The sequence below is a fragment of the Phascolarctos cinereus genome, unplaced genomic scaffold (genome assembly GCF_003287225.1).
Source record: "Phascolarctos cinereus isolate Bilbo 61053 unplaced genomic scaffold, phaCin_HiC Scaffold_4;HRSCAF=312, whole genome shotgun sequence".
Lineage (NCBI taxonomy): Eukaryota > Metazoa > Chordata > Mammalia > Diprotodontia > Phascolarctidae > Phascolarctos > Phascolarctos cinereus.
This window is the reverse complement of record NW_027555847.1, coordinates 141039846-141063562: the sequence shown is the minus strand read 5'-3', so window position 1 is coordinate 141063562 and position 23717 is coordinate 141039846. Positions and strand designations below refer to the sequence as shown.

The window sequence follows — 23717 nt, the reverse complement described above, 5'->3', positions numbered from 1 at the left end:
TTGTACTACCTACTCTTGAGTGTTGTTGTGAGGAAGGGACTTTGTAAGTATTAAAGGACTACAGAAAAGTTACTATGGAGAGAATGATGATGTAATTGCTGTGGGTCTATGCACAGTACTAGGTATGCATCTTCCTGCCTCTCCCAGTGCCCTTACACATCACCCTTCCTGTTCTTCCTCTCTCTGGGCTACGCCTGATTTGGTTCCTTTTCTCACTGTCCGCTCACCTTCGCTAGGATCTTCATCCCCAAGAAGCACCGGCAGCGTTTTGACGAGGTCGTGTCTCAGAGTCTCATCAGCAAGCTCTGCCGCACCAAGAGGGAGCAGCAAACACACCGGCTCCGGCGCAGCCGCAGCGAGGACCACCCTGAGCGCCTGATGGTGTCTACACGGGCCAGCTCAGTGCCACGAGGCCCAGAAGATGCGGGCAAGGGACTGAGGAAAACCACCTCTCTCGTTGCCAGCAGAGTAAGCTCGGGTGCTGCCCGCAGGTAATGAAGGCTTTTAACTGCTCCCCAGGCTCTGTTTCTCTCTGGGCCTGGGGAGGTAAGATGATGGGAAGATGGTAACGATGGGTGCTGAGGGTGGTCGGGGAATATGTGTACCTACTGATTCCGAGCTGTGGCAGGAGATAAAGCAGTTTGGGTGCTGGGCTTGTGAGAAGGAAGGGAGCGATAGGAAGGCCTGTTGCTGAGAGGTATGTGAGGCCGGGGCTAGAATGGACACCCAGCTATGTAAGGTGGTAGTGGGAGAGGAGGAAGAGGGATTAGATGACCTCTTAAAGTTTCTTCCAGTGCAAAATTTTTGTATTTCTGAATATAGGTTCCCGTGTGTGCTTATTGGTTCCAATATAATGGTGTCATGGATTTCTTAGCTTTCTGTAGAGTTAGCTAATCAGTCTAACCCATCAAGTCATGGCCCAGTCCATATATACATGGGATCACACACATACTTATGTGTATATGTATGTATGTATGATTGACTTCTAAAGTGACTTCTCCAACCTTGACTTTAAGCTTGAGTTTGATTTCATATTTCCAAGTAACCTTGGAACATCTCCTCTTGGGCAGTCTGCTGCATCCCTTCCTCAGCCCTGCTACTTCCACTCCTACTCATTCTTTTTTTTACTCCCTCCTCCTATAATTCTCTTGGGTACTACAAAAAATCTACTTAGGATCAAGCCTGGAAAAGCCCAGTTAGAGCTGGTGACTATTACCCTCTTTTCTACCAGCAAGAAAAATGGCTGAACTTGACACATGCAGGTCTATTAACTTCATGGATTAATTCCTGATAAATTGTTTGAGGTAGTAACTGATGGGTTGAGGCCATTACCCTCTCCCTTGAGTGCAAATCATTCTGTATCTCTTTTGGAGGTGTGAGATTTTCCCATGCTGCTTTGCAGTAATGGAAGTGAGGACAATGATGATGGCTGGGGGCAGATCATCCTCTTCCTTTCCTGCATGTTACTCTTTTGTGGGGATCTTTCCCACAGAATTCTTTCAAGTTACCGTGTTGTGATGGGAAGAAGGAAAGTTGAGGAAAGGCTGCAGAAGGAGTTGTATTTGAATTGTCTGAACACTTGGGGATATGAGGAAAGACAAAAGCTGTAAGAGAGATCTGATCTGACACAACCCATCCAGCTCTATTTGACTTTTCTGGGACTTTTGTTATGAGACCCTGGGGTATTGGAGATGGGACAAAGTGAAGGCAAATCTAATCCATCCTGAACTTCCCTTGGCTGGCCTCTAAGAGGGTGCAGGCTCCAGGAAAGGGACAGACCTGGGGAAAGTAGTATTACTCAAGACTCTATCACAGCTTCTTTCCTTTTACCTTGTACAGGACAGTTCGAGTGTACAAAGGCAACAAAAGTTTTGGCTTCACACTTCGAGGTCATGCCCCAGTATGGATAGAGTCTGTCCTGCCTGGTGAGTGGTGCTGATGTGGTTGGAGGAAGGAGAGGGAGAGAAAGCAGCCATCTTGGAGTTTGAGCTGGAACTTTGCTTTGTTTGGTACCATTTCTGTTACGAGGTTTAAGCACCAGATATCCTGCTGCCAAGCCACCAGGGAGTGAACAGAGATGGGAAGGAGGCAAGGGGTCCTCCTTTGCTCTCTCCTGGGCAGTCACCTGTGGGAAGTCACAGAGCCATGCTACCTGGCTTGGTTAGTAGCTGGAGGGGAGACCACCTCCCCAATAATACAAGGTGGTATAGGCTTGTTCCTTTTAAGACAGCATGGAGTAGTGAATACAGTGTTGGACTTAGAGTGTGGAGGCCCTGGTTTTGAATCCTGCCTCAGACACTTATTAGCTGTGTAATCCATGACAAGTCACTTAACCTCTCTATTCCTCAGTTTCCTCATTTGTAAAATAAAGAGATTGGACTTGAAGACCTTTAAGATCTTGTCCAACTCCAAATCTATGATGCTATGATGTTACAAGCCCCCCAGTTTTGAGAAAATGGTGACTCCAATTAAGCCTACTTCAATTTAAACGTATTTTGTCGATTTCTGGTTCTGTCCCCAAAAAGTGGAGAAATAATTGCCTACAATTTTTTACATAATAGTTTTGAAAGACAGTTAAGCCTCCACTCAACATTATCATTTTCAGGAAATATAACTTGTTTTGACTCTTCACCTTTCTTCATATGATATGTTTTTTAACCCATTCATCATTTTTTTTGTTTTTGTTTTTGTTTTTTTTTTTGCTGTCATTTGCACAATTTCCTTTGACAACTTCTTTTGCTGGGCCTAAGTAAGCCATGTTCTTTTTCCCAAGTAAGCATCTGATGGGGGCTATCACTGTGTGGTCTGCCATATAGGGAGAAAAAAATTAGATTTCAGTCTTGAGGGAAGTAGGGAATCCAATATGCACATTCCTTCCCTTTTCCAAAGAAGACATGGATTGCTTTTCTTTTCGAACAATAACAATGAACGCCAAACCTCCACTAATACAGATGTGCTTCTTTATTTTTTCCTTTTTTTGTGCAATTTAAAAAAATTTTTTTAAATTTTTTTTCCATACGCTTTTGAGTTGAAAATTTTTTCTCCCTTTTTCTCCCCCCCCCACCCTCCCCAAGACGGCACACAATCTGTCATAGGCTTTACATTTACATACCCATTAAACATATTTTCACATTAGTGAAGTTGTAAGTAAAAATTAAAACCAATAGGAGGAACCATCAGAAAGATGAAACAAAACTCAACTGAAGGTAAAAATAAGTGAGAGCGATTCGGCTTCCATAGTTCTTTCTTTGGATGTGGACAGCATTTTCCATCCCGAGGCCTCTGGAGATGTCTTAGATCCTCATAATGCTGAGAAGGGTTCAGTTTAACATTCTTAGTCATTGCATAACGTGGCTGCTATTGTATACAAAGTCCTCTTGGTTCTGCTCACTTCACTCAGCATCAGACTATATACGTCTTCCCAGGTTTTTCTGAAGTCAGCCTGTTCATTATTTCTTATAGCACAATAGTATTGCATTACATTCATATGCGCCACAACTTGCTCATCCGTTCCCCAATTGATGGGCATCCTCTCAATTTCCAATTCTTTGCCACCACAAAAAGAGCTGCTATGAATATTTTTGTACATGTGGGTCCTTTTCCCATTTGTTTGATCTCTTTGGGATATAGCCCTAGAAGTGCTATTGCTGGATCAAAGGGTATGCACATTTTTGTAGCCCTTTGGGCATAGTTCCAAATTGTTCTCCAAAATGGTTGAATCATTTCACAACTCCACCAACAATGCATTAGTGTTCCTATTTTCCCACATCTTGTCCAACATTTATCATTTTCCTGTTTTGTCATGTTGGCCAATCTGATAGGTGTGATGTGGTGCCTCAGAGTTGTTTTGATTTGCATTTCTCTAATCAATAATGATTTAGAGCATTTTTTCATATGACTATAGATGGCTTTAATTTCTTCATCTGAGAACTGCCTGTTCATATCCTTTGACCATTTATCAATTGGGGAATGGCTTGTGTTCTTATAAATTTGTCTTAATTCTCTATATATTTTAGAAATGAGGCCTTTATCAGAAAGACTGGTTGTAAAAATTCTTTCCCAGTTATCTACCTTCCTTCTAATCTTAGTTGCATTGGCTTTGTTTGTGCAAAAACTTTTCAATTTAATGTAATCAAAATTATCCATTTTGCTTTTCATAATGTTCTCTATCTCCTGTTTGGTCATGAATTCTTCTATTTTTTCCTTTTTAAAAAAATTTTTAAATAAAATTTTGACATCTTTTATTTTTAGATCTCCTACATTTCCAAATTTACTATGTCATCATTGTAAAAAAGAATAAAAGGAAAACAAATTTCATCCAAACCAACCAATATAATGGAAGAGTCTGACATTGTATGCAGTATTCTGTGCCTATGGTGCCACACCTCTGCAAAGAAGTTGGGGAGGCGTCATCTCATATCTCTTTTTTGAGGACAAGTTTGGGCATTATAATTTCATACTATTCAGTTTCTTTTATTTCCTTTACAATTTTTTTTAAAGAATTCTGAAACTAAACACCAAAAAAGAGAATATTTAATATACATAGCAAAACACAAAAAGAACATTGCATATGAAATCGTAAATCTCCACTTTATGCCATTCACTTTAAAAAATCTATAATTTAATACATATTATGTATAATATATAGTAGAAATATAGGGTAATATATTGTGTAGTGTATTTATCTGTATGTATGCATATATATAATTCTAATGCTTTCAAAATTGTCCTGTTTGTCTATGCTTCTTTCTGAACTTCCTTTTCTTCTTTTATGTACATTTTATTTTTTTAAATAATATTTTATTATCTTTTACCAGCTACATATAAAACAATTTTTTAACATTTATTTTTAAAATGTTGGGTTCCAAATTCTCCCCCTCCTTCCTCTCCCTCATCCCTGAGACAGTAAGCAATTTGATATAGGTTATACATGTGTTCTCATGCAAAACATATTTACATATTACTCATTTTGCAAAAGAAAACACAGACCAAAAAAATAATCCACCATAAAAAATAAAGAAAGTGAAATTAGTATGCTTCAATCTGCATTCAGATTCTATCAGTTCTTTCTTTGGATGTAGATAGCATTTTTCATCATGAGTCCTTTGGAATTGTCTTGGATCATTGTATTACTGAGAATAGCAAAGTCATTCATAGTTGATCATCATACAATATTGCTATTCCTGTATACAATATTCTTCTGGTTCTGCTCACTTCCTTTCTTACAAATTTAAATAAAATTTTTACTTTAATAATATTTTTTCCCAATTACGTGTAAAAAGAATTTTAATAATCGTTTTTCTAAAACTTTGAGTTCCAAATTCTCTCTCTCCCTCCCTTCCCTCTATCTTCCCTCCTTGAGACAGTAAGCAATTTGACATAGATTATATATGTGCAGTCATGCAAAACATATTTCCATATTTGTCGAGTTGTGAAAGAAGACACAAACCAGGAAAAAAAACATGAAAAAAATAAAGAAAGTGAAAAATAGTATACTTAGATCTGCATTCAGATTCCATCAATTCTTTCTCTGGATGTAGATAGCATTTTTCATCATTTTTCATCAGTCCTTTGGAATTGTCTTGGATCATTGTATTGCTGAGAAGAGTGAAGTCATTCACAATTAATCATACAGTATTGCTGTTGCTGTATACAGTGTTCTGGTTCTACTCACCTCACTTTGCATCAGTTCATGTAAGTCTTTCCAGGTTTTCTGAAATCTGCCTGCTCGTCATTTCTTATAGCAAAATAGTATTTTATTGCAATCATCTACCACAGTTTATTCAACCATTCCCAATTGATGGGCATCCCCTCAATTCCCAATTCTTGGCCAATACAAAAAGACCTAGTATAAATATTTTTGTACAAATAGGTCTTTTTTCCTTTTTTTTTTAAAATCTCTTTGGGGTACAGACCTAGTGGTGGTATTGCTGGATCAAGGGGTATGCACAATTTATGTGCATATGCACATAAATATTGTGCCTTATGGCATACTTCCAAATTGCTCTCCAGAATGGTTGGATCAGTTCACACTTCCACCAATAGTACATTAGTGTCCCAATTTTCCCACATCCCCTCCAACATTTATCATTTTCCTTTTCTGTCATATTAGCCAATTTATAGATGTATTTCAGAGTTGTTTTAATTTGCATTTCTCTAATCCATAATGATTTAGAGCATTTTTTCATATGACTATAGATAGCTTTGATTTCTTTATCTGGAAACTACCTGTTCATATCCTTTGACCCTTTATCAATTCAAGAATGACTTATATTCTTTTAAATTTGACTTTGTTCTCTACATATTTGAGAAATGAGCCTGTTATCACAGACACTTAACGATAAAATTTTTTTTCCCCCAGCTTTCTGCTTTCCTTCTAATCATGGTTGTCAATATTGGTTTTGTTTGTGCAAAAACTTTTAAGTTTAATATGTTCAAATTATCTATTTTACATTTCATAATGCTTTCTATCTCTTATTTGGTCCTAAATTCTTCCCTTATCCATAGATCTGATAGGTAAACTATTCCATCCTCCCCTAATATAGTATCACCCTTTATGTCTAAATTTTGTGCCCATTTTTGACCTTATCTTGATATATAATGTAAGATGTTGGTCTGTACCCAGGTGGGGAACATGTGGCCCTCTAGGACCTCAAGTGCATCTTTCTGACTGAATCCAGATTTCACAGAACAAATCCCCTTAAAAAAAGGAGTTGTTCTACAAAATTTGGATTCAGTCAAAGGGCTGCACCCAAGAACCAAGAAGGCCACATGTGGCCTTGAGGGTGCAGGTTCCCCACCCCTGAACTCGCTGGACTCTGAGGTTCCTTCTAACTCTGAAATTCTTGGATAGAGTGCTGTACTTGCAGTCTAAAAGATCTGAGTTCAAATCCTGCTTAAGCACTTGCTAATGGTATGACTCTGAGCAAGTCACTTAAACTCTCTATGGCTCAATTTCCTCATCTGTAAAACAGGGATAATAATAGCACCTACCTCTTAGGGTTATTGTAAAGATCAAATGAGATAATAATTATGAAGTGCTTAGCACAGTGCTTGGCACACAGTAAGCCCTATATCAATATTAGCTATTATTATTATTATTGTTGTGATGGTTGTGGTTATTTTTATTGTTCTTATTATTATATCTCCAAAGCACACAGAGCGTGCCTGGACGGAATTGTTAACTTTCCTAGGGACAGTTGTTATGTATTACCTGAGAATTTTGCTGCAGTATAGAAGGCCATACAATTAACATACGTGTTTTTCCTCTTGATTTCAGGGAGTCCAGCTGAAAACGCTTCCCTCAAGCCTGGGGACCGCATCTTATTCCTTAATGGATTGGATATGAGGTCAGAGGCTGTTGATTAAACCAATGTTTCCCAAAGTGATCAGGCTATCCCTGTTTCACTTAGTGATGCCATGATTTATTAATTGTCATTTATCCAGTCTCAAAGTCTTGCTCTTTGTCTTCCATCACTTAAATTCCAGTTTCAGCTATCAGTTTTTCCTTCAGAATGTCTTTTGTATCAGTTCCATTTCCACTGTTACCATTCTAGTCCAGGTTTCCATTTCAAGGCTGGATTACTACAACAGCCTCCCAACTAACCTCTCTGACTCTAGTTTCTCACCTCTCCCATCCATCCTTCATGCTACCACTACATTAATTTTCATAAGGCATTTATTTCATCATGTCACTTTCTCTTGCTTGAGAGACCAAGATGGCTCCCAAATGTACATCACATTAACTCCAAACTTCTCTATCTATCAGAACCCTCTGTAATCTAGCCTCCATTTTCTCATCTTCCACTGCTCCCCAACATGCATTGTGTACTCTAATAAAGCCACCTCACCCAATATCTTTCTCGCCTGCCATGTGCTCCCTCTGCTCTCCCCCTAGAAAAATCCAGTTCATGCTCCAAGACCTTTTCTGACTCAGCCCTCAGTAATTTCCCTTTCTTATGAATTCCTGTAACACTTAGAGGCTATACCACACAATCCAGCACTTAGACAATGTGGTCTTGCATTTGCTAATTATTTCATGTGCATTATTTTCTAAACTACATTATAAAGTTCCTGAAAAGAGAGGGTTGTAGAGAGGTTTTGTATCCTCCATAGTGTTTAGTACAGGGTTGACTGAACAATTATCTTCAAATTGACCTCAACAGGGAAGGTGGGTAGACAGTCTTCTCAATTTGGCATTTCTCTAGTTTGAAAAATAGTAAATGTTGATATAGGCATTGACAGATGTCTGTTTGGACTATTGGGCACAGGAGTAGGTAAGGGTGAGGATTGTTAGATAAATCACCACCCTATTGTCCAGCAATCTTGGAGCAATGAAATCGTGAGTCTATGAAAGTCTCATGGCATTGCACAACTCAAATGACATAATAGAATATTCTGATAGGCCTTGGGAAGTCTGAAAGGTCTTTTTCTATTCATCACCCATTTAAATCTGTACCAAATTGGCTCCAGAGGTCATGTTTGGTGAATGGTTTTTTTTTTCATTCCTATCAACTGGGCCATCCAATCAGATATTGAGGTAAGGAATTTTGGTCCTAGATGGTGGTGGCATTCAAGGTCCTACAGTTATAGAAGAGCCTTAATTCCCCACTTTTATTTTTAACAGATCACACCATGGCCAAAGATGTTGAGAGCTCCCTGAACCCTTTCTTCTGATATATTACCAAGAAACGCTATCTCTGATCTCAGGAATAAATAATTCTGGATGTCTGAGATTGGGGTTCTCAGATATAGGTTAATCTTATAAGTGAATAGCTTATATAGAGGCATCTATATAAGTCCTGGTACTAGGCTGAGAACTATGGCTGGACATGACATGCAACTTTTCTAGTCAATGCATCTAGACATAGGACCAAAAATAAATGACTTTCTCAAGTTACACATGATAGGTGGGTTATATCACTCACTTCATTCATTCATTCATACATATAAGCATGCCAGCTACTCTGCTAGGCATGGAGGACACAGAAGTTAAAAATGAAACAGACCCTGTCCTCAAGGAGCTTACATTTCATTGAAGAAAAAGCATATGTGCACAGAAGATTACTAGAAAATGTATACAAAATAAATACAAAGTAATTTGGAGGCACTCTAGCAAGTAGGGAGCTCGGTGTAGGCTTCTTGTAGGAGGTAGCACTTGGGCTAAGCTCTAAGGGAAGCCAGAGAGTCTTTGAGACAGAAGAGGGGAGGGGCAGCATTCCAGGCATGGGAGACAGCTATTGCAAAGACACAGGGACAAGAGGTGGAGGTGTCATGGATAGGGAACGGTAACAAGGCCACTTTGGCTGGACCATAGAGTGTGCGAAGGGGAATAATGAATAATAAGTCCGGAAGGTTGGGCCAGATTGTAAAGAGTTTTAAATAAGAGAGGTGTTTGCATTTGATCGTGGAGGTAATAGGGAACCTCGAGAGTTTATTGAGTAGGGAAGTGGTGTGGTGGCTTTTGGAAAATCACTTTGGCTACTGTGTGAAGGATGGATTGGAAAGGAGAGAGACTTGCAGCAGGGAGATCAGTTAGGAGGCCATTTCAATGCTCCATTTGAGAAGCAGGATGTCCCCATCAACTAGCACAGTACCTGGCACACAGTGGGCAATTAATAAATGCTGATTGATTGAGGTTTTGAACTAGGGTGGTGGCCAAGTGAGTAGAGAGAAGAGGATATGTGCAAGAGGTGTTATGGAAGTAAAAATCAATCAGACTTGGGACAGAGCGAGGAATTGAAGATGTCCCCAAGGTTGGGGTGGGTATGGGATGGGAAGATGAGTTCAGTTTTGAGCTTATTGAGTTGGAGATTTCTGTTGGACTTCTTGGTAGGTCTGGACATACCGAGGGTATGCAGGACTGCAGTTCACAAGAGACTGAGTGTGGATGCATAGATATATAGACATTTGTGTGAAAATGAAAATTAAGCACTTGAGAGCTGATGACAAGGGGAAAGAGAAAAGCAGAGAGAGACTGGCTACTGACACTGGGGCAGAGTGGGATTAGCTAGGTTGTGGTGTCAAAGGTAAACATCCCTGTAGGATTGGTCATAGCTACCACACACTGGTGCCAGGACACAGGGGCCCTCTGACTTCTCTGGGAGAGACTTCTTGGTAATGGAGACAAGGCCTCATCTAGAGAGAACGAGTAGCATTCTCTCTACATGTTGCACAAAAGTGAGAAGAGAAGTAACACTTCTGTGGTGTGAGGAAAAGTGATCAGAGGCATTGGGGTCAGTCTGGGAAGCAGAGAGATATAGCCAGGATTGAGTTTCCCTGAGATTTTGCCAGTCAGTGTCTCCCATTTCACATCTGCTGCCTCTAACTCCACAAGTGACATGGGGTGGATATAAGGCAATTTTCTCCTTCACTTTTGCAGGAACTGCTCTCATGACAAGGTGGTGTCCATGTTGCAGGGCAGTGGGGCAATGCCAACTCTTGTGGTCGAAGAAGGATTGGTCCCATTCCCCAGTGGTAAGATTCTTCTCTCTTGCCCTCTATGAAGGAATGCTCAGTATTGCTTCCCAAAGTGATCAAGCTATTGATTGACTATGGAGATGGGAATTACATAAATGACAGTATATAATTTGGAGGTTATTAACTTAGTATCACCTTCACGAACATCCTTATTATGGAATGGAGGTGGTCCCAGGGCTCTCTATGCCAGTGAAGGATAAATTCTCCTAAGGCTTACCAAGCTGGAAAGGTTTCCAGCAGGGGTGCTATGTGCCTATTGAGGGAGGACCAGCCCAGCTAATAATAATAATAATAATAAAAATAATAATAATAATAATAATAATAATGACAATAGTAGTTGACATTTATATAGCACTTTAAGGCTTGAAGACTACTTTTTATAAATTATCTTATTTAATTCTTACAAAAACTGTGGGAGGTAGGTATTATTATTATCCCCATTATTCAGATAAGTAAACTGAGGCACAGAGAAGTTGCCCAGGATCACACAGCTAAGAAAAATCTGAAGTCAAATTTGAACTCAGAATTTCCTGACTTTAAGTCCAGAGCTCTGTTGGCTATAACCAAAAAGTCTGACTCCATAGAAATAATTTTTCTTTGTCCACTGAACTCATCTTCTAAGGTGAAGAGGGGTTGAGATTGGTCAGCAAAAGTTGTGCTCAGCACAGATGAAATCACAGATCTTTAAAATAAAATTAACAAAATCCCTTATGTCAAAATGTAACCTACTCTTCTCCCAGACTAGTCTCCAGAGACTCTTTTTTTTCCCTACCACAATTCATTTCCTTCTTCCCTGCTTTCGTCTGCCCTGTAATGTCAGGCTGATCCTGTTTGAGGAAGTAGCTAAGCTGACTTTATACAGACTAGTGCATCTAGCATAGACTATGACATCCCCCTCATTCTTCTCCCTCCCTCCATCCTACCTCCATCTCCCTTATGCACCAGGGGAAGAAACCATGGCGCTTTATCTGGGTCTCTCTGGTTGGAAGGAATTTTAGAATACTAGTCTGCAAAGTGGGTTCCCTTTTCTCCTCTCCCTACCCCATTCTGGGGAAGAGGGGACTAACCTAACCCCAAAGGGTTTGTAATCTCCTAATTTTAATTAAATTCCCTGTCTGTTGCTGAGATGCACATTCACCAGAGTGAGGAAGGTCAAACCTTAAGCTACTTTATCTATGTAATACCTGAGCTGCAGTGAATTGACAACCAGCATAGAGCAGGAATCAAGTACCTGGAAAGCAGCAAGAAAGTCTTAGGAGGAAAAGGAGAGAGGTAGGAGAGCATTAAAGACCCTGACTTCCCACTTTCACTGAGGACCAACTCTCTTTTCAAGGAGTAGGAGAGATACCCACTTTCTTGTACTGGTCATCCTCCGTGACTGGAATGTAATCCATTTTTACTCTCTCTTATATAGTCCTTCTCTTCCATTAAGACGCCAATTTATTTATGCTATATATTTTATATGTACTTGTGGTCTCCTCCTGCTCCCCTTTATTGTTTCATTCTTTGTACACATATCTCCAGAGCCTAGTGCATATTGGCACTTCTTAAATGGTTAATTGATTGGGACTAGGGGGCTCTCTTCCTGGCCCCTTCTTCCTCTGACCAAGCCAGCAGGCTGCTTTTAACCTGGGCATGGGAGATCTAAGGGGATTGTCAGGAGGGCCCTTTGTTTCCCTGGCCCCTAGAGCAATAATAACAGGCAAGTCCTGGATGGGAAAAAAAAATGCCATTTGCTTCTTAACACATGCCCATTTTTTGTTTCCTTGTATATGCTCAGACTCAGATTCTCTGGATTCTCCCAACCCTTCCTCAGCACTGACTTCCCTGCAGTGGGTGGCAGAGATCTTGCCTGGAAGCATTCGAATCCAGGGCAAAACCTTCAGCCAGCAGTTGGAGCACTTGCTGACCCCTTCAGAACGCTATACCATCTGCAGAGCCCTGGAATGCTTCTTCCAACACAGGTAGTCCTGCCCTCAATCTGCTGCCTCTTTGGGACCTGGTGGGCGGGCTTGGGAGGGAGGAGAGGAGGCAGCATGTGAATATCCATTTCTTTCCCTGACCCTAGTGGTCAGTGTCCTCACAAAGTTCTTTTGTTGGAGACCTAGTGGCTGCTCTGGCTGCTGATTCTAGAGAACACCAGACGGAAGCCAGAGCCTCATCCTCCCTCTTCCCTTTCAGTGCATCTTGGAGATCTCCACTGAGGGGGAGCAGTCCTTTGGAACCATAGACAAGATCCCTAGAATTCATGGAATCAGGATGTCAGAGCTGGGAGGGCCCCTCAGCAGAGAATGTCAAGGCCAAGGCCAAAGGGACTTTCAAACATACGATGTAACAAAAGCTGATGCACACATCCCAACGTAAGACTTACGAAGCGCTTTACATACATTTTCTCATTTGAACCTCACAACTCTGTAAGTTAGATACCACAATGATTATTATCCCCATTTTACAGATCAAGAAACGGGTTTTGGGCCCATGGGCACACAGTGATTAAGTGTCAGAAGCCAGATTTGGACACAGGTCTTTCTGACTCCAAGCCTGGTGCGCTTTCCACTATCTATCCTTGCCATTGCTGCTGACAGTTAGTAGCAGCCTCAGAGAAAGTTATGGCTTGAAGAGGCCTTTATAACCTAGAGATCCAAATGTTAGATGGAGCTGGAAGTCCAAGTGCTTATTTTACAGAGGACAAAACCGAGGCCCAAGAAGCAAAGTGACTTGTCCAGAGTCATGGACAAATTCATGAGGGGTCCAAGACCAGAACTCAGAACTCCTGGTTACTGAGTTCAGTGTTTTGTTTGTTTGGGTTTTTTTATTGTTCCGTTCTGAGAAAAATACTTAGAGTTCAAATCTGGCCTCAGACACTTACTAGCTGTGTGACCCTGAACTTAACCTCTGTGTGCCTCAGTTTTCTCAACTTTATAATGAGGTTAATAATAGTACCTACCTTGAAGGGTTGTTGTGAGGATCAAATGAAATGTTTGTAAAAGTGCTTAGCACAGGGCCTGGCTCCTTCCCCTAATTTCAGCAGGCATCAAAGCTCATTAACTAGGAGGGTCTATTAGGATGTTAAAAATTCCTTCCTGTTCTTCAAGCAGGAGTCTTCATATTTTACTGAAGCTTCTCCATCTCTCTAATTTTTCTCTTTTCCTCTGGAATCTTTCTTACTATTTACTTCAGGATACAACATAGAGCATGCCTCCCTATTGGCTCTAGCATATGAAGTCCACTTGCCTGTATATATACCTTACATATCCACGTCTGGAATCCCAGAAACATCTCACGTTCCCAGAGTTTACTAGAAGCTGAGGGATGTCCCTTTTCCAACTTATTTCTTTCCTATTAGGTTTTCCCAGGGCTCTTCCAAGCTGAAAGTAGCCTGTGCATATTAAGACTTGCGCAGATGCAGGCTCGAGTGGCCACATCCCTCACTATAAGGTAGTAGTTGTCTGTAGAGGGAAAACATACACAGGTGCAAAGGGAATGGTGATCAGTAGTGTGGGGTCAGTTACCTGCCTTTAACCCTTTAGTGTAGTGATTACAGTCAGGGTCTCACAGATTCTGGTGATAGACCAGTTGCTTGGTTATGAAGAGACTGAACTTGGAATGCCATTAGGATGCTTTGGGGGAATAACACTGGGACCAGGTCCAAGACTCAGTATAACTTCTGTACCCATAAGAGCACTAGAGCCTCATCCATTTCTTGCCTCTTGTGTGAACTGCATGACTTTTTTTTTATTCCTGTCTATGGGATCTGAATCCTGCTGGTTAGTCTTACCTGTTTGTGTCCTGGAAGAATAATTGTCCCTTGGGGAGCTTTCATGGATCTTATCTGTCTATAGATCATGGGAATGAGCTAGAAAACATGACATGAACTATAGAGGAATTGTCTATGATGATAAGGAAGTTACTGCATACCTGTGAGTACCTTTGAATGGTCCTCCTTTCCCCATAACTAGAGAACAGTCTCTAGGATAAGGAAGGGACACTTGTAAGAAAAGCTCTGTGGAAGAGGATTTTGCACCAATCCAGTCTATGGGGGCTCCAAGTCTATCCTCTCTCTGAAAATATGTTCTCCAAAGAGCAGACCAGGGCATCAGGCTGTATCTTCCAGGTCGGGGATGGCTAGACAGGTATGAGGAAACATATAACTTCTATTGTCCTCTCACCCCAGGTCATAGCTGGGCTCCCTTTCAAGTCTCTTTCAGTCCCATTTGCAGAACTATGACTGCCTCTCTGTAACAGGAACATTGATACCCTCATTGTGGACATCTACCCTGTGCTGGACACTCCAGCCAAACACGTCCTGTGGCAGTTCATCTACCAGTTGCTGACCTATGAGGAGCAGGAACATTGCCAGCAGAAGATCGCTCGGTTTCTGGGCTACAAGTCTATGACAGGTGAGCAGCAAAATTCCGAATCCATAACTGACTCTAATCCTTTTTACTTGGAGGGAATATTTCTGTATAAAAGAATGTGAAAGCTAGGCTATCCAAGGCTAGGTTATCCCTTGGGGTGTGAAGGATTCTGAATATGAAATGCTCACACCTAGCACTTTCCAAAGGAAGATACTGTAGAGGCTTGCCAATACCATATGGGCACATGGTCTCCTACTAGAGATCCTGGGGTGGCATCAGCCATTGATCTGGGGTATGGAGCCAAGGTAGGGTTGAACTGAGGAGAATCTCAACAGGGGCTGGGTAGACAGGGTTTGGGAAGGAAATGTGCTAAGCTCCACTGTTTCCATACTGTGAAAGGACTATAAATGCTTCTAGCACCTTCTAAATTTGACTCCCTTGAGCAAAGCCTCAGTCACCCCACCCTCGTAGGGCTCCAGGAGAAATTATCCTTCTTGCACACTTTGGGAGCAAGAGTAAAGACTTATTAGGTAATATAGTCATGATCTTGTATGTTTCCCTGGTGGATAAAATGATGAGGTAATGAATTATGTGCAGGGTAGAGTCATAGCTGTTGGTTCTGAGGGCTTGCCCCAAAGTAAATACGAATGAAGCCAGAAGTGGCACACATGCCAGGGTGTTCCTGAAGAAAAACAGTTGTGCTGCACACATCTGAGGTTTTTTCCCTGGCAAGTATGACTAACTTCTGCTTAATCCAGTAAACTTTGAATTAACCTTTCATAGCCCACTTTAAATTTTTTCCCCAAAGTAAACAAAAACCATCTAAAATCTACTGATCAAAGAGGACTAGGGAAGAAGAGAGTGTCTGCCCTAGGACAGGACCTGGTAGCCAGAGGTATGAGTATGCAGCCAAAGGTAGAAGTATCCAAGAATTGAGATACTTAACTTAGTCATGGAAGGCAAAGTAGCATAGAAGGAGTAGTGAGATACTTGAATGGTACCATTCACTGCAAGAATTAGGGATTTCAACTCTGTACTCCTGTCCCGTGCCACAGGTAATGTAGCTCCCTCCTTCACAGCCTCAGGAAACAGTTTCCATCTTCAGAACACTGAAGTACCAGTAGCGTCCCATCCCATGATGTATGCTAAATTCAAACATCAGGTTGGGTCATTCTTGGGAGAGCTCTAACAGGAAAAGGCATAAATTGGGGCTCCAGAGACTTATTGGTCTTTCCTACTGTTGTCCAGTCACGTCAAACTCTTCACAACCCCATGGACCATAGCACACCAGTGCTTTTGGGGTTTTCATGGCAAGAATACTGGAGTGGTTTGCCATTTCCTTCTCCAGTGGATTAAGGCAAACAGAGATTGACTTGCCCAGGGTCATACAGTCTGAGACTGGATTAAACTCAGGTCCTCCTGATTGCAGGCCTAGTGCTCTATCCACTGCACGACCTAGCTGCCTCCTTACCCCACAAAGGCATTCATTTGGAGAGAACTGCTACTAGCATTTGCTGCTAAGTCAGCAGCCACACGAAAAAATTAAAGATAACTCACATGCAAAACGTATATTTGAAGCCAAGATTATTGAAATGAAATTATGAGATACCTTTGACTAGTCTTTGGTCTCACGTAGGAACCCAGCTTCTGAGGTATCCCAGCTTGCTTCCTGTGCGGGGGTGGGGCAAGGGTCCTTTGGCTTTGGGCCCACTACTGAGCCTACCATGTAAGTGCAAAGTTCACAGCAGCCCACAGGTGAAGAGTTGTTTTCCCCATACATGCAGAAAGTTATCTTTCTTCCTTATATGGAATTTGAAGTTTCCCTTAGTTTTCCCTGCTTTTGGGATCTGTGTCGCATGGGGATCATGCAATCAGAAGCTAGTCTTAAAATTTAATAATAGTCTTTGGGTCTAGATCTGTTTTAAAAAAAAAACGCCTTCCTAATTGCTGAACTTTTTAGAGGGGTAATTTATCTATGATCTCATTGTTTGTCAGATAAGGGGGGCAGGCAACGACCAGAAAGATTAAGCTTAAGAAATCAGTTTCAGTGTTGGAAAGGGTTGGAACCACGAGGGAATTGTTAATAAAAACCAAAATCTAATGAAGTACAGACTTACATATTATCTCTCTTCTAACATAAGGTTTTTCTGTCCAAAATCATGCAAAGCACAAAGTATTTGTAAAAGGGCAGGGAACAAAAAATTCATCTGGACAATACTTAGATTCTCTGCTATTGACTTTTAGTGTAATTCCGGTCCCAAAGGCTGTTGGTATCACCAACTCCACTCTGCCCCTCATGCAGGCCAGGATGTTGATCTCCCCATACCAATGGGCTTTCAGACTAGAGTTACATTCGTAAAACAATTTTTCTAAGCAAGAGCAATCATTGTTTTGCCTCCTTTGTGCTTTGGATTTATGCTAGTTTAACAAAAAGCATAGAAAGATCTCTTTAACAAGAGAAACCAGGCTTAAGGGTTTTTAGTTTAGTTTAGTTTTTCTCATTAGGGACCTGGTTCATTCTTATTGCTTAGTAAACAGGAGAAAAAGAAAAAGCCACCTCTTAATCAAAAGTGAAATTATATATGTACATATCTATGTATAACTATATATATAAAATATACATATATCTATACCTATGTCTATATATATATGTGTGTGTGTGTAGCACCATTCTCAAATGGTAAAAGCTAGGATAATGCATGTATGTACTTGGACAAATATTCTTGTGTTCTAATTAAGACTGTATGGCACAATGGAGGAAATGGTGGATTTAGATTCAGAGGAGCTGGGTTCAAATTTGGCATTAGAAGGGCTTAATACCTGGTAAGCTTGGACAAGCCATTTGATGTATGAGGTGTGGTGGGGTGCAGTTGATATCAAATGCGAATTAGAAACCATAATAAGGATCCCTGTCAGCAGCATATTGACTTAGAAAGCCTAATATTAACATTATCTATGTTCGATTGTATTTTTATTTTATTTTGTTAAATATTTCCTATTTTAATATGATTCTTGCCACCTATTTGACACCCCTTAGGACAGAGCATTTGACTTAGAGTTAGTACACCTGGGTTTGAATTCTGTCTCTGATACGTACTAGTTGTGTGACTGCAGGCAAATCACTCAGCATATCTGGGCCTTAGTTTCCTCAAATGTAAAATGAAGGGATTGGATCTCTTAGGTCTCTTTCAAGCCAGAATCTATCATCCTATGGTCCAATGATCTCTCTGGGCCTCACTGTCATCTATAAAATGGGAGGGTTGCCCCTAGATGGCTTCTGAGGTCTCTTCCAGCTGTGTGTTTATGATGCTATAAGCTCATATTTTCAAAATGAAAACAGCCCCTTCTTCTCAGTTACTGTCTTTGAAAGAGCAAAGAGAGATCATTAAACTACTCTTTGACTGCTTTTTTCAGAGACAAGGAAATCTATTCCCTCAAGGTTATTAAACAACTGAAAATTTAATATGAAAGAAGAGAAAAGAAAGTCAACCTGCAGTTTTCAATGCTACTTTTAAGAAAGACCTGGTGGTTCCAACTTTTGAGTAAAATGGATTATTTTGAGAGCGTATCTGATAATCTACAACTGTTTTTGAGCCCCTGAATGCAAATCTCAACCTCTCTCCAGGGTTAAGAATTTAGAACCATATAAAACAAATTACACAAAGTTCATTTTAATGCTTCGTATGTGGGAATTTGTTGTAACTATCAGGTAAACATAAAAGTTAACCAAAAGCTGGAAAAGGCCAGCAACCATAGGGGTTTATTATATATTGACAGTGCTTTTAGAGATTCTTATAAATATGAATGAGAAGTCCACTGGTTTGGAACATTGCTCAAGATGTCAGATTTTTTCATTGTGTTAATTGGCTTTAGTCAATTTTTTTCTTTTCCTCTTTTATCAAAAATTTTCTTTTTTGTTGTAAGTCTCTCTTGGAGGGGATACCAGCACAAATATAGTTAATATGAAAAACAAAAGAAAGCAATAAAAATATAGTTCAAAAAAGGGAATGGGAGGATGTTGCTTGGATACTGGAGTCAAAGCAACATTAATTTGGGGAGATCAGCTTTTGCCAAATGAAATTATTCTGGAGGGAAAATATGGATTCAGGTGGTAGGACAGAAATCATTTGAAATGTTCCAAAGCTGAATTTTTAATTGAGGGGACAAGACAGAAGCAATAGTATGATGTGATTGTAAATAAAAGCCAGAGATCACTAATATTTTCAGAGGTGAAGTTGTTAGACTTCATGTCCTTCAGACTCTGTTTCCGGTGAACACAATAAAGCTATCAGTCAGTCAATAAACATTTATTAAACACCTACTATTTGCCAGTAACTATGCTAAGCACTGGGGGTATAAATCCTAAAAAAAGAAAGAGTTCCTGCCCTCAAAGAGCTTACAATCAAATGAGGGAAGACAGCACAAAAAGAAGCTGGACTGTGTCTGGGGGGAGGGGATAGGAAAGGTACTATTACTAGACAGCCTAGTGGAAAAGTCAGATAAGTTCCAAAGTAGTAAATCAAGGTAAATATTAGGAGGTGTTCTGAGCCGAGCTCCCTCCACAAATGGGGGTTGGGGAGTTCATGGCTCCATTCTCCAATCAGAAGAACAGAGGGTGGTGCTGATGTAGAGTACTGAGGCTGTTGGATCTAGAAGGATGATGAGATTTTCCCAATATTGACCTTCTTGCTAAGATAAGAAATGAGGAAGATGGAGGAACCAGCATAGTCCCCTTTCTCTGGAGGGACATGGAGCAGATCCACTTTCTTGGACTCTGCCCTCAATAGGCAGCTCTGAAGGGGTAGACATAATATCCATCTAGAGCTGAAAGGCACCTACCTTAAAAGTCATCTCATCCATCCCCCCATTTTAAAGATCAGGAGACTGAGGCCCAGTGAGCTTCAGTCACTTGTCCAGTCTCCTGAGAGAAAGCTGGAACTTTGCAGCTGCCATTGTAGTCTTAAAACCTGATGATGATATGCCCTTGTGTGTTGAATTTGGGATTCATCCTTATTGGTAGCCTGTGAATTCTGTCAACTTATACTATGTGCCTCATTTTCTATATTTTTTGGGCAAATTTTTGTATGGTTTCTTTAAATCCATCGGTCAGATTCTTTTCTCAAAGTTTTGAGAAGATTGATAATTCTTAAGTTTTCTTTCTTTGTTTCTTCCTCTAAATTTATAGTTTTGTCTGCTAAAATTCAAATCATCTTCTAGTAGAGTGATTTCCATTTTTCTTCTTACTTGTTTTCTACTATTCTCTCCTCCATCAAAAAATTGTATTTTTCATTGAGTGTTATTAGCTTATATTTTCCAATAATATTTCTAAATGTTTGTTTTGTTACCATCTTATCCTGAGATTTATCACTCAGTTTATTTCATCTTGTGTGTGTGTGTTTTTTGGCTAACTTAATTTTTCTTTTGATTCTACCCTTTTTATCCACTTTGTGTTAAAAATTCTGTTTTCTCATGCTTACTTTCATGCTGTTTGAATATATTTTTCATGTGACATTACAGTTTATAATATTTTTATCCTATTAGAATTCTTTTATTTGTTCATTCATTTGAGATTTTTTCTCTAAAAACAGTTTTCTTTTAGCCTTCCTAACTTTGCTTTTACAGAACTGTGTCACTATTTTGTATTCATCCTTAGCTCCCTGCAGTTGCTTTCATCTTTTATACATATTATGAAATCGAAGTTAATCTCCAATTTCCTTATGTATTTACATTTTTCTTTAGACAACTCTTCTTTTTTCCCCTTCATTGGAATAGTTTATGTCTTCAGATTTTCATTCCTGTAAGAGCTTCCAATCACTTTTAGTCTAATTTTCCTTGTAGATTTTTTGAATGCTTTGCAATTGACTCTCCCTAAATTTAGAGTGTATACATCAAACTATACTCAGCTTTCCTCTCTTTATCCTGAAATCTAAGATGTCACTTTGCCTATTATCTTGTTTTATTGGTTTTTATGGAATGTTTTTATTTTTATAAAATTAAATGCATCTACCTTGTCTCTTCAAATTTTTTTCCATTTGTTTGATAACAAGAATTTCTCTCCTGCCCCACAATGTGTGTGTATTTGTTCTGGGAAGCTTCTGTTAAAGGGTTTCTGTAGGAATACCTATTTTTTCCTACCTCAGAGCCCAATCATACAAATTGCAGCTCTTCTCTTCAAGTCAATTATTAATCAACACCTGGTATTGTGGTGCTCTCAGATCTATGCCTCCAAGCCAGGTGAGGCCGCTAGACAGGCACAGTAGATAGATCACTAGTCTTAGAGTTAGGAAGACCTGAGTTCAAATTCTGCCTCAGATGATTACTTCACTGTCTGACCCTGAGCAAATCATTTAACCTCTCAGCCTCAGTTTCCTAATCTGTAAAATGAGAGGGTTGGACATCAAGACGGTCCCTTCCAGCCCTAAAAGCTATTTTTCAGATCTGCCATTAAGGCAGGGGTAAATAGTATTACTGGCACGTCAGGCCAGATAACCAGAGTCACTACACTAGAAATATAGGTCATGAAGGTCTCTGGCTGACACAGTAACCAGATTTCTCTTCTCTAAGGCCTAACTCTGTTCTCCTGACCCTGGGACCATCAGTGTCCACCAGCCAACCAAATGTCCTCTAAGGCTCTACACCTATGGTACAGGCCATGGTATGCTTCTCTTTACTAACCCCAGGGAATTCCATTGGCATCTGGCCCTCTAGTACAGGAACTCACAGATACCTAAAGAAGCCTTTGGGTAGGTAAGAAAAAATGAGGAATAAACCACTTCAGGTCAGTAGGAAATATATGCTTCCCAGAACACATCTGGCTTTCTGCCACTGCTCCTTCCATGCACTGTCATGACTGACCAAATGTACTCTGCTCCATGCTCAATCTCTTCTGTGTTTTGGAGGAAGCAACCAATGTAGGCTTGGCACATAGTAAGTATTTAATAAATGTCTGTACAAACAAAATATATATAGGATAAATTAGAGACAATCAAAAGAAAGTATTAACCCCTGTTAGTAAGGGGCTTCCTTCTTGGACCTTACTGTTCTGTGACTCCATGATGCACAACACTGCACAGTATCTGTTGATATCTTAGCCACTTACTAGACCATAAGGTCCTTGATAGTCTGAGACCATCTCTTACCTCAACTTTCTATCTACCTCAGCACCTAGCATGTTACTCTTTACATGCTTAATAAATGTCTCTTGTATTATAATACTGAGCACCCACTCCTTTAGGCCAGAAGGCCATCAAAGTGGGAACGTTCTGTTCAGAGGCACCTTTGATCACCTGATGTCAGGGTGACCCACCTGGACTAAAGGAAATGGATGAAAAATAGGGTAGGAGGCCATTGATCTAAGGAGCCACCAGCGTTTACAGACCGCAGGACTCAGCTATTCCAAAACTCTTAGTAGCATCTTTGAGACCTTGAGGACCAGTAAATCAGTCAGTAGGCATTTATTAAGCACTAACTGTGTGCCAGGCCTAAATTGAAAAAGTCTTTGGGCAAAAGGATGAAGGAATGCCAAGGAAAGACTTTGAACTGGGGTGGGATAGCAGGGAGCTGGATCAAGATACTGAAAGATCAGACGGCCCTGGGCCTTGGGCCTGCTGGAGCTATGTCAGTCTCCCAAGGCACCAACTCTTCTTCTTGTACTTAATCCTTGGCATTGGGCTGAGGAAGCCATGGGACTGACCTTTCATCACCATCTAAACTTGGTGTTGTTGAGTCCGTTAAGTCCTGTCTGACTCTTCATGGCCTCGTTTTGGGGTTTTCTTGACAAAGACACGGGAGTGGTTTGCTATTCCCTTCTCCAGCTCACTTTACGGAAATGGAGGAAATGGAGGTTAAGTGACTTGTCCAGGGTCATGCAGCTAGTAAATATCTGAGACAGGATTTGAACTTATGAAGAGAAGGTTTCCTGATTTCAAGCCCAGTGCTCTATCCACTGTGCCACCTAGCTGCTCTATCTAAACTTGTCCCCAAACCCTAATCATTTCTTTTCTTTCCTTGACTCTTGTCACTGTGTCTATGTGTATGTATGCACACATATGTATATACAGATAAATATATGTTTGTTTATATTTATTTTTTTTAACCAGCAGGGGTTATCAATAACCTGATCCCATTCACAATAAAAAGCAAGCAATGGTTTGACCATTGTCCCACATACAGCCTAGCAGTTGTGTAATCCGCCTAACACCAGAGGGTGCTCAAGGTAGTGGCAAAGTTTTCCTTTGCTGTCAGAGAACTGCCTCTGTCTTCTAGCCCCTATGTCTTTGTGAGAGTTAGCTGTTCACCTTATTAGAGCTACAGTTCTGAAAGTGTGGTCTGAGACCCTTGGAAGTGTCAAATATCCTCTCATGGGGTCCACAAGGTCAAAACTGTTTTCAGAATACCAAGATGTTTTAATTTCTAATATGATAAATATCGATAGATATGACTCACATAAACACAAGCTCTTTGGAGGAGGAAAGGAGTGGGTCCTAAATAATTTTGAAAAGTGTTAAGGGGTCCTGAGACCAAAAAACTTGAGAACCGCCGTTCTAGAGAGTGTATGATTAATGTGGATATATCCAGTCAGAATCTTAACTCACAACGCCACCCCATCCCCCAACCAGGAAAACTCTGCCCTTTATCCTGGTCATCAGTATCGCAATGAATCCAAATCATGTGACCAACACATTAGACATAATAGCCTAATGGATAGAATGCCTGACTAATTGTCAAGAAACCTGGGTTCTGGCCCTGGCTGTGCCATTAATTTGCTGTATGACCTTGGGCAACTCTCTTCCCTTCTCTTCCCTCAGTTTCCTCATCTGTAAAATGAGGGGTTTGGACTATATGACTTTCAAGGTCTTATCTAATGCTAAAGTTCTAATT

The 23717-nt window shown here is 40.4% G+C and overlaps 1 protein-coding gene across 4 annotated transcripts in view; it reads left to right on the top strand.

The window, feature by feature from the left end:
* The window catches only part of GRID2IP (Grid2 interacting protein), a 120152-nt gene that overhangs the window by 46894 nt on the left and 49541 nt on the right, over positions 1-23717 (top strand). For all 4 annotated transcript variants that reach the window (XM_020995448.2, XM_020995446.2, XM_020995447.2 and 1 more), the window contains exons 2-7: positions 237-491; positions 1840-1925; positions 7280-7349; positions 10382-10476; positions 12260-12443; positions 14725-14879. In XM_020995448.2, coding sequence (XP_020851107.2) covers positions 237-491; positions 1840-1925; positions 7280-7349; positions 10382-10476; positions 12260-12443; positions 14725-14879 — 845 coding nt within the window. The remainder of the gene's footprint in view (positions 1-236; positions 492-1839; positions 1926-7279; positions 7350-10381; positions 10477-12259; positions 12444-14724; positions 14880-23717) is intronic.